This window comes from Peromyscus californicus, unplaced genomic scaffold, assembly GCF_007827085.1.
Source record: "Peromyscus californicus insignis strain IS unplaced genomic scaffold, ASM782708v3 Scaffold_6__1_contigs__length_162567912, whole genome shotgun sequence".
NCBI classification, from domain to species: domain Eukaryota; kingdom Metazoa; phylum Chordata; class Mammalia; order Rodentia; family Cricetidae; genus Peromyscus; species Peromyscus californicus.
The window spans coordinates 145,067,460-145,082,539 of NW_026294584.1; the positions used below are offsets into that span (position 1 = coordinate 145,067,460).

At 40.3% G+C, this 15,080-nt stretch overlaps 1 protein-coding gene across 1 annotated transcript in view; it reads right to left on the reverse strand.

The window, feature by feature from the left end:
- Positions 1–4,343: 4,343 nt before the first annotated feature.
- Positions 4,344–15,080, reverse strand: part of LOC128099794 (basic salivary proline-rich protein 1-like) — a 57,534-nt gene continuing 46,797 nt past the window's right edge. Inside the window, exon 6 of the mRNA XM_052721610.1 lies at positions 4,344–5,003. Within this exon, the coding sequence (XP_052577570.1) occupies positions 4,344–5,003 (660 nt within the window). The remainder of the gene's footprint in view (positions 5,004–15,080) is intronic.

The following is a 15,080-nucleotide window of genomic DNA, read 5'->3' on the forward strand; positions in this document are numbered from 1 at the left end:
TCATGCATATGGACAGATATGATCAAGATAATAAAAATGGCAAGTTACCCATAGCAATCCCATCAAAATCCCAGCACAAATATTTACATACCTCAAAAGTACAACATTCAACTTCATAAGGGAAAAAAAAAAAAGGACAGCTAAAACAATCCTTTACAATAAAGGAACTTCCAGAGGCATCACCATCCCTGATTTCAGACTCTACTGTAGACCTATAGTAATAAAAACAGTTTTGTATTGGCATAAAAACAGACATGTGGAACCATGAATAGAACTGAAGACCCTGACATTAATCCACACACCTAGGAGTACCTGATTTTCGACAAAGAAGCCAAAACTGTACAATGGAAAATGAAAGCATCTTCAACAAATTGTGCTGGCATAACTGGATGTCAGCATATAGAGGATTGCAGATAGATCCATAACTATTGCCATGCACAAAACTCAAGTACAAGTGGATCAAAGACCTCAACATAATCCAGTTACCCTGAATGTAATAGAAGAAAAAGTGGGAAGTAGGCTCAAAGGCATTGGCCCAGGAGACCACTTCCTAAATATAATAGCAGTAGCAAAGACATTGAGGCCAACAATTAATAAATGGGACCTCCTGAAACTAAGAAACTTCTGTAAGGCAGATGATATGGTCATTAAGACAAAAGGATGACAGCCTTCAAATGTCAAAAGATCTTATCCAACCCCATGTCTGACAGAGGACTGATCTCCAAAGTATATTAAGAACTCAAGAAAGTAGACATAAAAATACCAAAAATCAACTAAAAAATGGGGTACAGAGCTAAACAGGAAAATCTCAACAGATGAATCTCAAATGGCTGAAAGACATTTAAGGAATTGCTCATAATCCTTAGAAATCATGAAAATGCAAATCAAAACCACACTAAGATACCATCTTACACCTGTCAGAAGGGCTAAGATAAAAAATAAAATACTCTCATCCAGTGACTGATGGAAGCAGATCAGAGATCCTCGGCCCAGCCCCAGGTGGAGCTCCAGGATTCCAATAAGCAAGAGAGAGGAGGAATTATATAAGCAAGAGATATTGAGACCATGATTGGAAAAAGCACAGGGACAAATAGCTAAACTAGTGGATAGAGATAAAGTGTGAACCAATAGCTGAGGAGTCCCAATGGAACTGGACCAGGCCCTGTGTATAAATGAGACAGTTGATTAGCTTGTACTGATTAGGAGGCCCCCAGGCAGTGGAACCTGGACAAGTCCTTGGTGCATGAGCCAGCTTTTTGTAACCTAGGGCCTATGCTGAGACAATTTGCTCAGCATTGGTGTAGGGAGGAGTGGACTAGACCTGCCTCAACTGAATCTACCAGGCTGGGCTGACTCCCCAGGGGAGACCTTGTCCTGAAGGAGGTGGGAATGGAGTGTGGATTGGGGGAGAAGACTGAGGGGTGGGAGGACGGAGGACAGGGTAATCTGTGGTTGATATGTAAAATTAAATTAATTATAAATTTTTTTTCAAAAAAATTAAAAAATAAAAGAAAAACAAAAAACTGAGGGCAGCTTATGTTGGAGAGGCTGTGGAGTTCAGAGAACACTCCTCCACTGCTGCTGGGAGTGCAAACTCGTACAGCCACTTTGGAAAATAGTATGGCTATTTCTTGGCACACCGGGGAATCAATCTACCTCAAGACCCAACCATATCTCTCTTGGGCATATACCCAAAGGATACTCAATCATACTACAAGGACACTTGCTCAAATAAGTTCATAGCAGCATTATTTACAATAGCCAGAACCTGGAAACAACCTAGATGTCCATCGGCTGAAGAATGAATAAAGATAATGTGGTACATTTACATAATGGAGTACTACTCAGGTGCAAAAAACAATGACATCAAGAAATTTGCAATCAAAGGATGGATTTAGAAGTAACCATCCTGAGTGAGCTAAACCAGACTTAGAAATGCAACCATGATGTGTGATCACTCATAAGTGGATACTAGATGTAAAGCAAAGTATACTCAGACTACAACCCACAGATTCAGAGAAGCTAAGCAACAAATAGGACCCTAAGAGGCACACATGGATCGATCCAGGAAGGTGAAAATGATGAGGTTTCCTGGGAAAACTGGAGGTTTGGGGAGGGAAGTGGTAGAGGAGAGGAGATGGGGGATGAGATCATGAGGGAAATGTATGGTCAAGCTGGGGGAGGGTCGTTGTAGTATAGCAACAAAAATATATCTTGATAGAGGGAGCCATTGTGGAGTTAGGGAAATTCCTAGGAATCAACAAGGATGACCCCAGCTAAGACTACTACCAATAGTGGAGAGGGTGCCTGAACTGGCCTTCCCCAGTAATCAGATTGGTGAATATCATAACTGTCATCACAGAGTCTTCATCCAGTAACTCATGGAAGCAGATGCAGAAGTGTACACCCAAGAAGTACCAGGCCATGATCTGTGAGTTCAGTGGAAGAGAGGGAGGAGGGATTATGTGAGCACGGAGGTGTTAATATCATGATGGGGAGACCTATAGAGACAGATGAACCAAGCTTGTGGGAGGCCATGGACTTTAGATCAACAACTGGGAGCTTGCATGAGACTGAACTAGGACTTCTGAATGTAGGAGACAGTTTTTTATCTTTGTCTGTTTGAGGGAACCCTGGCGGGGGTACCAGGATCAATCCCTGGCAGATGAGCTGGCTTTTTGGTGCCAATTCGTCATGGTGGGATGCCTTGGTCAATTTGCTGCAGAGGGGAGGGTCTTCGTCCTGCCTCAACGTAATGTACCAGGCTTTTTGACTCTTTATGGGAGGCGTTACCTTTTGGGAGGAGTGGATGAGGGTGGGCTGAAGGGGAATCGATGGGTTGAGGGTAGCAGGAGAAGGTGTGGTAGGGGAATTGTGGTTGGTATGTAAAATGGATTTTTAAAGAGAGAGTATGAGATGAACACTGCTTAATAAAGAAGATTGACTTCAGCCATAACTAGAATGACACCAAATTCAGAAGATGGGCATATAATAATTTAATCTGTGGGTTTTCAAAATGCTAATTCACAGTGAATGTGGAAATTCAGCTCTTAAAGGCAAGATCAGCTTTTTGCCCAATATCTGACTCCTGTATTTTATTGATAAGACTAGTTAGGATCATGCTTCAAGTTCTAAAAGTTACTTAAACTACTTAAAAATTTCATTTGCTCCTAAGGTCTAGGTATACAATATTAATAAAAAATGAAAAAGGGCAATGAAAACAATGAACATCATGTCCCATTGACACCATTGCATTATAGACCAGTCCAAATCAGAGGAAGAATGTGAGCTAGTTGATACTTGAATGCCTAAAAGAATACTAGCTGTAGAAACAGGAACTTCCACACTTGTCAATTGTGAACTGAGAGAAACAAAGACTACATTTTTTTTTTTCCGAGACAGGGTTTCTATGTGTAATTTTGTGCCTTTTCTGGAACTTGCTTTGTAGACCATGCTGGCCTCGAACTCACAGAAATCAGCCTGCCACTGCCTCCCGAGTTCTGGGATTAAAGTTGTGTGATGCCAACGTGACTCGGCCAAAGAATATCTTTTTCAGTTACTCCTAGACAAATGTTCCTTAGCCTAGTGGTCAAACCATGCATGTGACTAATTAAGGGCATTTTATGTAGTTCAATCTGTTTATACAGTTTAATCTTGAAATCCGTGTCTATCATGAAGTCTCCTGCTAACATTGCAGGCATCTGGGACATACAGCAAAGCTGTAGGCAGAATTCCATGGATGGAAAAGAGGGGATCTCTCAAGTGATAGTTGGCCTCTTTGTAAGGAAGAAAGAGGGCCACTTTCTGGAAGTAACTAAAGGGAATGGTTCTATCTTCACATTACGTTTGGCAACGAGCACCAGATTTCATTCACTCATACTCAGAATAAGAAACAGCAAACAGTAATTGCATGCTAAATATTTTATTAGAGTGTTGAAGGTAAACTTACAACATCATTGTTGCATTGAAAAGACACTAAAGGTAAGTCTTCCAGTTCACCTGAAATAAATAAATAAATAAATAAATAAATAAATAAGTAAGTAAGTAATAAAAAACAAATAATTAAATAAACTCACCAAGAAGAAAGACACAACATGCAGTATTAATATATTCTGAGATACTTCTTAGTTTTTAGGCTATCTAATTATGGTAGAGTTAAGACTTTGATGGAGAGTGAAGGCAAATCACATCCATCATAGAATTCTACGGTATACAGTCCATATAAATTTTGGATGTATATGTGATCTAATTCTTTAGGAGTAGTGTGCTGATACATGGCATTTAGGGACTGGTGTGAAGGATAAACTATCTGATTACCTTTGTCCTGATGAGGAACTTTGTGGTTATCCAGAAAATCTCCACAGGTAACTATACTGTTTATCATTATTCTGCTGGGGTGGTTCTTGTTGATTTACAGATCTAGGAGGGCGATTTTGTTGCTGTCCTCCCTGCTGGGGTGGGCCTTGCTGGTTTCCAGGTCTAGGAGGTTTATTCTGTTGCTGTCCCCCCTGCTGAGGTGGGCCTTGCTGGTTCTGCTGCTGTCCTCCCTGCTGGGGTGGGCCTTGCTGGTTCTGCTGCTGTCCTCCCTGCTGGGGTGGGCCTTGCTGGTTTCCAGGTCTAGGAGGTTTATTCTGCTGCTGTCCTCCCTGCTGGGGTGGGCCTTGCTGGTTCTGCTGCTGTCCTCCCTGCTGGGGTGGGCCTTGCTGGTTTCCAGGTCTAGGAGGTTTATTCTGTTGCTGTCCCCCCTGCTGGGGTTTGCCTTGCTGGTTCTGCTGCTGTCCTCCCTGCTGGGGTGGGCCTTGCTGGTTCTGCTGCTGTCCTCCCTGCTGGGGTGGGCCTTGCTGGTTCTGCTGCTGTCCTCCCTGCTGGGGTGAGCCTTGCTGGTTCTGCTGCTGTCCTCCCTGCTGGGGTGGGCCTTGCTGGTTTCCAGGTCTAGGAGGTTTATTCTGCTGCTGTCCTCCCTGCTGGGGTGGGCCTTGCTGGTTTCCAGGTCTAGGAGGGCGAGGTTGCTGGTTATTGTCTCCTTCTTGTGGTGGTCCCTCTGGTGCATTTCCCTCTTCTTCACTGTCATCAGCATTTTCACCATCATCTTCCTCAGAGGCAGAAGGTCCTGGGGGGAATTCTCCAGGAGGGGGTCTCTGATGCTGTTGACCATGGCCTTGGTTTTGCTGTTCTCCCTCTGTTTGGGTATAGATCAATGTAGAATGAGTTTATACCTTCTCTTTCTCTGATAACACCCTCACAACATTATGTCCCTGATTCTCCTTTAAGATTATTTTTCACATTTATCATATGAACTTCCTTATGTCTCCACTCTTCTGACATATATTTGTTCTTAAATTCGGTGCATTAAAGATGACTTTGTGTTCTTTATATTATTCAGACGCGAAGAAAGGGGAAGAATTTTTTAATGTTATTATTTAGAAGTTGGCAGAGTAGCAAAATTGTGAGAGCAATGCTCTATTCTTAAATATCTCGTGATGTTTAGAGTCCTATAACCATGTGGAGAACAAGAAAGAAATGTAGGATAGCAATGGGAAGATGTTCCATTCAATATTCTTGCAGTGTTTTTGTATGTATTATTTAACTGTGCATACAGACCAGAGAAAAATAAATTTTTATAGTGGGAGAGCATTGGATCTGTGTGATTGCATATCTTCTGATCGATCATATAATTCTCCTTGGAGTCACTGGTGAAAGAAGAATTCTACAAACAACCTATAGTGCTATTGGAGATTTTAAATTAGGACCCCCAATGTGTTCATCATATGCAAGCCATTACTTCCATCTGTGGAATAGACAAAATGTTCCTGTTATAAAAACCTGGCTTCCAACTCTTCCATTGTACAACCCTGCTCCAGTTCCTAGAAGCATTGTTGGGATGTCTTCCCATATACCTCAGGGGAAGCTGTCAATCATTCCTTTCATAGAATAACAAAATGTTAACGAGATATTAAAGAACGGAATAGTTATAGAATAAAGGATACATAGAATGTCAATAGAGGAAGAATCTGGTTTTACCTAGGAGCTGCGAAGAAGGGTTTCCATAGATGATTGCTAGAAAAGAAGCACAAAATAAATGAAAATTTACTCATGACATTTTCTGGATGCTCAATAAAGATGACTTTAAACTACCACTTCACATCCACTATGCAGAATTTAATCTTGCATAATGTTGCTGATAATGTTGCCAGGATAGTCTCCATGGCAGCAGCAACCATTACTTTGTTCCTCACTAGCTGTGTCCATCCTTACTGTCCGTCTCCTTTACATTAGGGGAATTTCACGGTAATATGTTCACAGTCCTTTGTTTTTTTTTTATGACGTTCATTTCTTACAGGGTATATCCCTTGGCATTTCATGCATGGAAATAAGAACAAACATTGCTTTAAAGCCATGTATAGAACAATGAACATTGCATGTGTGTCATTACAATAGAGAAATGGGTCCAGCCAGATATCTCAGTGAGGAAAAAAGTGCTTGCCTGTTGACTTGAATTCAGTTCCTGGAGCCACATGCTATAAAAAGATAGCTTGGTGCTAAAAGGTTGTCCTCAGGCAGGACTGTGAATAAGCATTCAAATTCTCTCTCTTTCTCTCTCTGTCTCTCTGTCCCCATCTCTGTCTAACTCTGTCTCTGCCTCTCTCATTCTTTGTGTGTGTGTGTGTGTGTGTGTGTGTGTGTGTGTGTGTGTGTGTGTGTGTTGTGTGTGTGTGTCTGCCTACCTTTGGCTTTCTCAAATTCACATTGTACATACACACACACACAGACACACACATACACACACACATATATGTACATACACACACATACATACACACACAGGGGTACACGCACAGACATACACAGAAATGATTTTTAAAAGAAATTATTTCCTGAAATTTCTAGTTATTTTAAACAGAGTTTCAAATTTATTACATTTTCCTACTTCTATTTCTCAAAGATATGCCTAATACATATTTACTTCTTTCATTTTTCTCTATCCTCTGTATACCAAGCCTAGCATCATTCACTATCTGCTTCTCTAACACCTTGAGTACTGAGTTCCTCTCTGTCAACTGTAACTTATTGCCACACATCATCCACCACCAAAAACATCTTTTCACAAATCCACTTATATTATTTTGTTGCAAGAATATTTTCTTAAATTTTGCTTTATTTAAATCCGAAATCTACAAGCAAAATGATAATATAAATGTCCTAATATTTGTTCCCATATTTCTTTGCCTCAGTTGCATGTCATTTCCCCCCATTCCTCCCATTCCTGAACTTCAGTGTGTTGCCCAAATCCCATGTCTCTCTGCTACCCTCTCTCCTACTTTATACCTGCATTTGAGTTCTGAACAGAGCTCAGGGCCAATAACGCTGCTGTGAGCAGGACCACCAGCATCTTGGAAGAGGCTCTGGAGTTACTCCCAAGTGTGTGCTGGAGGAAGCAAGGCCACAGTCTTTATAAGAAAGGCAAAACAAAGGCACCTTTCAGGTCCTTACAGGTGACCTTCCCTGACAGGGCAGGATACCTCGCATCCTTGACTTTTCTTTGGGATTTTAGCCTAGCAGGATGCAGTGTGGAGGAGGTTATCAATGTCTCAGTTCTATATGGTACAATATCAAATTTCGACAACAATGTTGAAGTGATCAGACAAAGTTCAGATATTAGAAATGAAGTTCTCTTACTGTTTAAGCCCTAGTTTTATAGAACTGTGACTCTGATCCTCTGAAATGTGATTGTGGGGGCATTTTCTTCTATACATCCTTTTGTCCATACTCTTCTTGTCATTGAGACTATAGATGGGTAGTCTCTCTGCTATGAAGTGATAAAGTCCATTCATGGCATTATATGAATGTGTTACCACATATATAACATTTAGCTGATTGTTTTGTTCAGTTCAGCATGAAGTTAGGACACAAAGCAGGAATGCATAGTAACTTAGACCAACAAAACTGACAGCCTGTTTGGCCCCAGAAAGGTGTTCCAGAATTCTCAGAACTGGTTCAATTCATAGAAACTATGATATTGTAGAATTAGATTACTGAATACTCTATTCTTCACATCGTCCTCTGTTAGAGAAAGGAAAGTGGCAATAGGGAGCCCATGAAACTCTAGGACCAGGTAATCCATGTGCACCCAGTTGTCCCATAATGCACGAATGCTGTGGTTCCTGGCTAACATCTTCACTGTAACCTTATAAATGCTGTGTTGATAATATTGATTTAGATTATGTTTTAGTATGGTTCTCTCCATTAATTATTCTTAAGCAATGACATGGAGTATTGATTGAGTAAACCTTGAACAACGTGGTCTGACATCCTCTTCAAACATTCCACAGAAGTGCTTTTTCTGATTGATTTTCAACATGGAGAATCTCATGTTCTGATATGGAGTGCTTCAGTTTTTTCTAATCTGACTTGTTGATGATTTTAAGATCAATACCACCTACTGATACATATCTCAGTATCATTTTTGGGCCTTTTACTTTTCTGATGCGTCCCTTGACTTCCAATTCAAACTAATGTTTACTTCGTTCATTAGTGTGTTTGTGATTTGGCCTCCTTGCTTGACTTGCTACTCTTCCCCCATGACCTCCACATGAGGAGTACAGATGTGAACCCCAAAGACAGCTTCACTCTAGTCTTCATTAGCATACTTTCATTTTTAAAACAATTGGTTAGTGGATAACCAAGTGTGGTGTCACACACCTTGAATCCCAGCACTTGGAGGCTGACACAGATGCATCTCTGAGATTTTCAGACCTGGTACCTCTACAAAGTGTTGTTCCAGGACAGGTAGTGCTGTTCTACAAGGAAAACTTGTTGGGAAAAACAAAAAATGATGTCTAGATATTGTGTGAAATGCCTCTTCCTTTGATACCAATGCTTCTTCATTCTGTCACCCTGTTCTCTTTTCTTTTCTTTTTTTTTTTTTGGTTTTTCGAGACAGGGTTTCTCTGTGTAGCTTTGCGCCTTTCCTGGAACTCACTTGGTAGCCCAGGCTGGCCTCGAACTCACAGAGATCCGCCTGGCTCTGCCTCCCGAGTGCTGGGATTAAAGGTGTGCGCCACCACCGCCCGGCAACCCTGTTCTCTTTTCTGTTGCACATTGAAGTCACTTGACTTTGGGCAGCACAAAACAGTAAATGTGTATAACTGCCTTTTGACATCTGACAACGTATCAGGCTTTCATAATTGCCTAGTGTTTGTGGGATTTTTAGAAATTTGAAGAATATTTGGATGAGGTAAAGCAGGTAGGGACATGTGACTGTAAGTTTAGATGATCCATCATCCAGTGGGGATCACTTTCCTGTGCTCTGCATATCAAAGTGCATGTTGGTTCATTTTGAACAGGTATAAAGATTATCTGAGAAAAAAAAACCAACAAGATAATGTCCTACAGATGATGTGACATTCTGTAGTGTCACCAGGTGGATATTTCTCCCCTAAGGGGGTAAGAGATGTATTCTGAAGGTGTAGTCTCTTAGAACTTGGCAATATTCTCTGGATGTATGAAAACCACAGAAATTCTCACATTCTTAATTCAAGGGCTTTAATGAAGACAGAGAACAATTTTCTGTTTTGATTATGGCCCATTGTTTATTGACATGTTAGTTTTCTAGTGTTTTCTGATTCAACATTGGAAGGACTTTTTGATTGAGTCCTGACCAGGTGTGGCTCTTGTCGTCTTTGAACATTGAACCAGGAAAGTGAGAGTAGGAACAGAGGAGAAAGGTGGGTGTACATGGTTGTGTGGGCAGTTGGGGCGTTGGATGTTCTGGCAGAATTCAGCCTTGGCCTTAGCTGTAGGTGTGTCCTGGAATAAAGAAGTTGATTTTGCCAAATATCTCACAGTCTGAGCCTATTCTTGACCTTTTCCAGTGTTAGCAGTGTGTGAAAGAGATTACTGTTGTATGCAAGAAAAATGTCACCTAAGAACTGACCAGAAAAAATATCAACAGATTGTGGAGGAAGTGAGAGGGACACTGTCAGTCATTAGTATTATGATGGGTTAAAGAATAAGTTCTTGCAATAGATGCCTAGGAAACTGTGCTGGTTGAAGCAGATGAGGAGTGGCCATTCCATATGTCCCATCTATTCCTCTACTGGCTACATATATGAAGAATTCCAATTCATCACATTGCAGTTACATACAATGTTTTGTTCATTACTGAACTATTCAAAATACCTACAATATGGAACAGACATATATGGAAGTTCCATGTGTAACTTTTTAAGAGCTTCAGTATTCATATTTATTGCATGAGTCCAGTTTGGCATCCCATTTTCAATCTCAAAGCCTTCTATTCCTGTACATTCTCAACAGTATTTGTTGTTGCTTTATTGAATCAGATCACTGTTCTGACTGGTGTCAAATGGTATTGCCTCACAGTTTTAAACTGAATTTCTATGAAAATTAAGAATGTTGAACATTGAGAAAATATTTATCAGCCATTTTAAATTTTCCTATTTAGAAATGCCCATTCAGGGCTGGAGGGATGGCTCAGTCATTAAACGCTAGTCTCACAACCAAAACTATAGAAGAAATGTCCTTTCAGTATATTCTGTTTATCTTCTATAAATGGAGACTTTTGTACACTCTAAAGATTAGTCTCCTATCTGATACACAGGTGGGAAAGAGTTTTGTTTTCCTCAACCTTGTTTCCTTTGCTCTGTGGAAAATCTTTTAATTGCATTGAATCACTTTTGTCAATATTGGGGAATATTTTCTACTCAAATCTGTTCAGAATGCCCTTCTTCCCTCAAAGTTCCCTGTATCTTCTGAACAGTTTAAAAATTCTGTCCTTAATTAAAGTAAGATTAATTTAACTGTGGATTAAATATTCATTGATGACTGTCTTTTCTAGAACGACTGTTTTTGAGAGCTTTTCAACAATTATGTGTCACTGTAACTGTGTGGGTTCATTTCAGTCATGTAATGAATTCCATTGGTTTAAGCACCTGGTTTTGTGCCTATACCATGCTGTTTTCTTAATATGTCCTTGTAGTAAAATTATGAGCAGGTATACTACCATGTTTTTCTGCTCACACATACACACACACACACACACACACACACACACACACACTACACCAGAATCACCAATTTATAGTTACATACATGTGTAAATGATTTTAACAATAATAAATGAGAAATTAGAATTGGAGAGGGTGTAGGGGGACATAGGAGGAGTCATAATGGGGCGAGGGGGAGGTAGAAATGATCTAAAAATGCATTTGTGTCTTTTTTCCAAATATATCTCAGCTAGTAGCTAGCTCTGTTCTCTGATTCAAAGTAAGCTTTATTGGCAGGCTTGATTGTATCAGAGTGTGATCAAAATAACCCACATCAATTTGTACACTTGTTCATTGTGTGGTTGTGTTAACATGGGGTATGCAGCATGAGCTGTAGCATGTACACACAAAGAGATACACACCATGGCTCTTATGCATAGGTCAGAAAATCTTCTGAAGCTGGCTCTCCCCTTCTAAATTTACATGGGCTCTGGAAATAGAACTCTAGTTCTCACACTTGTATAACAATCACTTTTAAGTTCTATGTTGGAGAAAATCAGGCCCCAGTGGTAAAGATACTCCTCAATGAAATGATGGATCTTCAAGTGCTTCCTCCTTGTGAATTGTGACATGTAAACCAAGCCCTGGTAAATCAAGAGGAGCAGAACTTTCAATCATCCCATGAAAACCCTCTTTATCTCTCTGGAAATGGATGGGTCAGTCTGTTCCTGCAGGAGTCCCGAAATACTGTAGATGACAACTGTCTCTGCTACTCTCCCGCTCTGTTATCTCTCCTAATGACATTCCTTTCATTGGATTCAAAGAGAAAATACTGTCTCATTCAAGACTGTATTATGTTGTCTCTCTGATGATGCTCTCTCTCCTAATTTTATTCTACCTCAAGGCCCAATCATGTCCTTGTCCCATTGACATGAACACTCTGGTAAGAAAGCTTATCCTGAAGGACAGTTTCAAACCAAGCAGTCTGCGTTCATTTAAAAAACAAGACTTTACTGTCTTGAAATTCTATGCAAGTATACTAGGCCATCATCCATCATTTTTTTAGAGGAATATGATAATGTAAGCTCTTTTACCTTCCCACTGTACTTTAAAATCATGGCTCTGGTTTTCTGCTTTCTCCTGTACATTTCTAAGTTTTTGTGTTTTCATTTATTCTTTTCTGTTGTGTAGAAAATCTGTTCCACTACATTAGCTTCAATACTTTTATTTGTTTGTAGTATCATGTATTTGACTGAGAGATATTTTTATATAATTTTCATTACATTTCTCTATGCAATAGTGTAAATATTTTTCTCCCCAAAATACTTAATTTCAAATCACAAAATCTAATGCAAGCATATTTGAAATTGTGTGGTATGGAATAATCCTTCTGTACTCCAGGTGAATATATGTCACTACGATTGGTTAAGTAAATAAGCTGACTGACCAATAGCTGAACAGGAAAGAATAGGCAGAAAAGCTAAACTGAGAATGAAGGGATGAGGAAATGTGGAGTCACCAACAGATGCAGAGGAAGCAGGAGTGAACATGCCATGCTAACATATGTATGACCAGATAGCAAAGTATAAACAGAGATGTGCACCTATTTAAGTGTAAGTGTTAGCTAGTAATAAGCTTGACTTTCATCAAGCGTTTATAAGTAATATTAAAACTCTGAGTCAATTTTTTTGGAAGTGGCTGCTGAGTACTTGGGAACAGCTGTGTGGGAGAGAAGCATCTGATTATGTCTGGCTTTCCAACCTGTGGCTGAAATTTCCACAAAACCTGACAAAATTTATCAGAGGATTCCAAACACACAAGAACAGAGTCAAGCCCAGCTTCTTGGTAACAGTATTTTCTCAGGTGGGTTCTGTTTGCTGCAGGGAGCAGAGGTGCTGCTCCTTTAAGAGATGGCTTCCTCTTCCTTGCCCCAGACCCCATCTCTGGGCACCAGCCACTCCAGGGAAGACCTGCCCAACTTGGCCCCAGGTTCTGGCCACCGGGCAGGTTCCCTGCTAGCCACACCGGGAAGGATCCCCTTCTCCAAGACCCCTGGCAGACCCTTCAGTCTCCACGCCCTGCCCCCACGCCCATCTGCCTGAGCCCCATGCCTCTTCCTGAGACTTAGAGGCCGGCCCCCAGCTCCCATCTTGCTCCAGACTTCGCTTTTGGAACACTGGTCTGTCTGAACCAAGTGTGCGGATAAGGCCAAGAACGAACCACAAGGAGATGGGCAGATGTCAAGGCAGAAACATATACAACAAAATGAATAGCAATACAGCATCACCAGGCCCTAGCCCTCCTCCAACACCTAGACCTGAACATCAGAAATTGGAAGAAGCAGAAGAAAACAGCCTTAGGAATGACATCATGAAGAAGCTAGAGGCTTGTGTAGAGGAAAAGACAAAAAAATGTGAAGAACGCTGTAAACAACTAGAGGAAAGGGCAAACAAATTAGAAGAAATCAATAAAGTCCTGGAAGAAAACAATAAAATACTGAGAGAAAATCAAGAAAAATCAATGAAACAAATGAAGGAAACAGTCCAAGACCTGAAAAGGGAAATAGAAAAAATGAAGAAGACACAAACAGAGGGAATGCTGGAAATAGAAAATCTGAGAAAACGATTGGGAACTTCAGATGCAAGTATAATCAACAGAATGCAAGAGATGGAAGAGAGGATCTCTAGCGTTGAAGATACAGTAGAAGAAATACATTCATCAGTCAAAGAAAACACTAAAGCCAACAAAGTCATGAACCAAAATGTCCAAGAAATTTGGGACACCATGAAAAGACCAAACCTAAGAATAATAGGGGTCGAAGAAGGAGAAGAATACCAACTCAAGGGCACAGAAAATATATTCAACAAGATCATAGAAGAAAACTTTCCCAACTTAAAGAAGGAAATGCCTATGAAGATACAAGAAGCTTATAGAACACCAAACAGACTAGACCCCCAAAAAAAGTCCCCTCGCCACATAATAGTTAAACAACTAAACGTACAGAATAAAGAAAGAATATTAAGAGCAGCAAAGGAAAAAGGCCAAGTGACATATAAAGGTAAACCCATCAGAATAACACCCGATTTCTCAATGGAGACTTTGAAAGCCAGAAGAACCTGGACAGATGTAATGCAGACACTAAGAGACCATGGATGTCAGCCTAGACTAATATACCCAGCAAAACTTTCAATCACCATAGATGGAGTGAACAAGACATTCCATGACAAAGCCAGAATTAAGCAATACTTATCCACAAACCCAGCCCTACAGAAAGCACTAGAAGGAAAATTCCAACCTAAGGAAGTCAGATACACCCTCGAAAACACAGGCAACAGATAAAGCCACAGCAGTAAACCCCAACGTATAGAAGTACCCACACATCACCACCAAAAAATAACAGGAATGAACAGTCACTGGTCATTAATTTCCCTCAATATCAATGGACTTAATTCACCTATAAAAAGACATAGGCTTACAGAATGGATACTAAAGCAGGACCCATCTTTCTGCTGCATACAAGAAACACATCTCAAATTCAAAGATAGACACTACCTAAAAATAAAAGGCTGGGAAAAGACTTTCCAATCAAACGGTCTTAAGAAACAAGCGGGTGTAGCCATCCTGATATCCAGCAAAATAGACTTCAAACTAAAATCAATCAAAAGAGATCAAGAAGGGCATTACATACTCATCACAGGAAAGATCCACCAAGATGAAGTCTCAATTCTGAATATTTATGCCCCAAACACAAGGGCACTCACATATGTAAAAGAAACATTACTAAAGCTTAAATCACATATAAAACCCCACACATTAATAGTGGGAGACCTCAACACCCCACTTTCACCACTGGACAGATCTCCCAAATTGAAACTTAACAGAGAAATAAAGGACTTAACTGATGTCATGACTCAAATGGACTTAATCGATATCTACAGAACATTCCATCCTAACAAAAAAGAATATACCTTCTTCTCAGCACCCCATGGAACCTTCTCTAAAATTGACCACATACTTGGCCACAAAACAAATCTAAACAGATACAAAACAATTGGAATAACCTCCTGTGTTCTA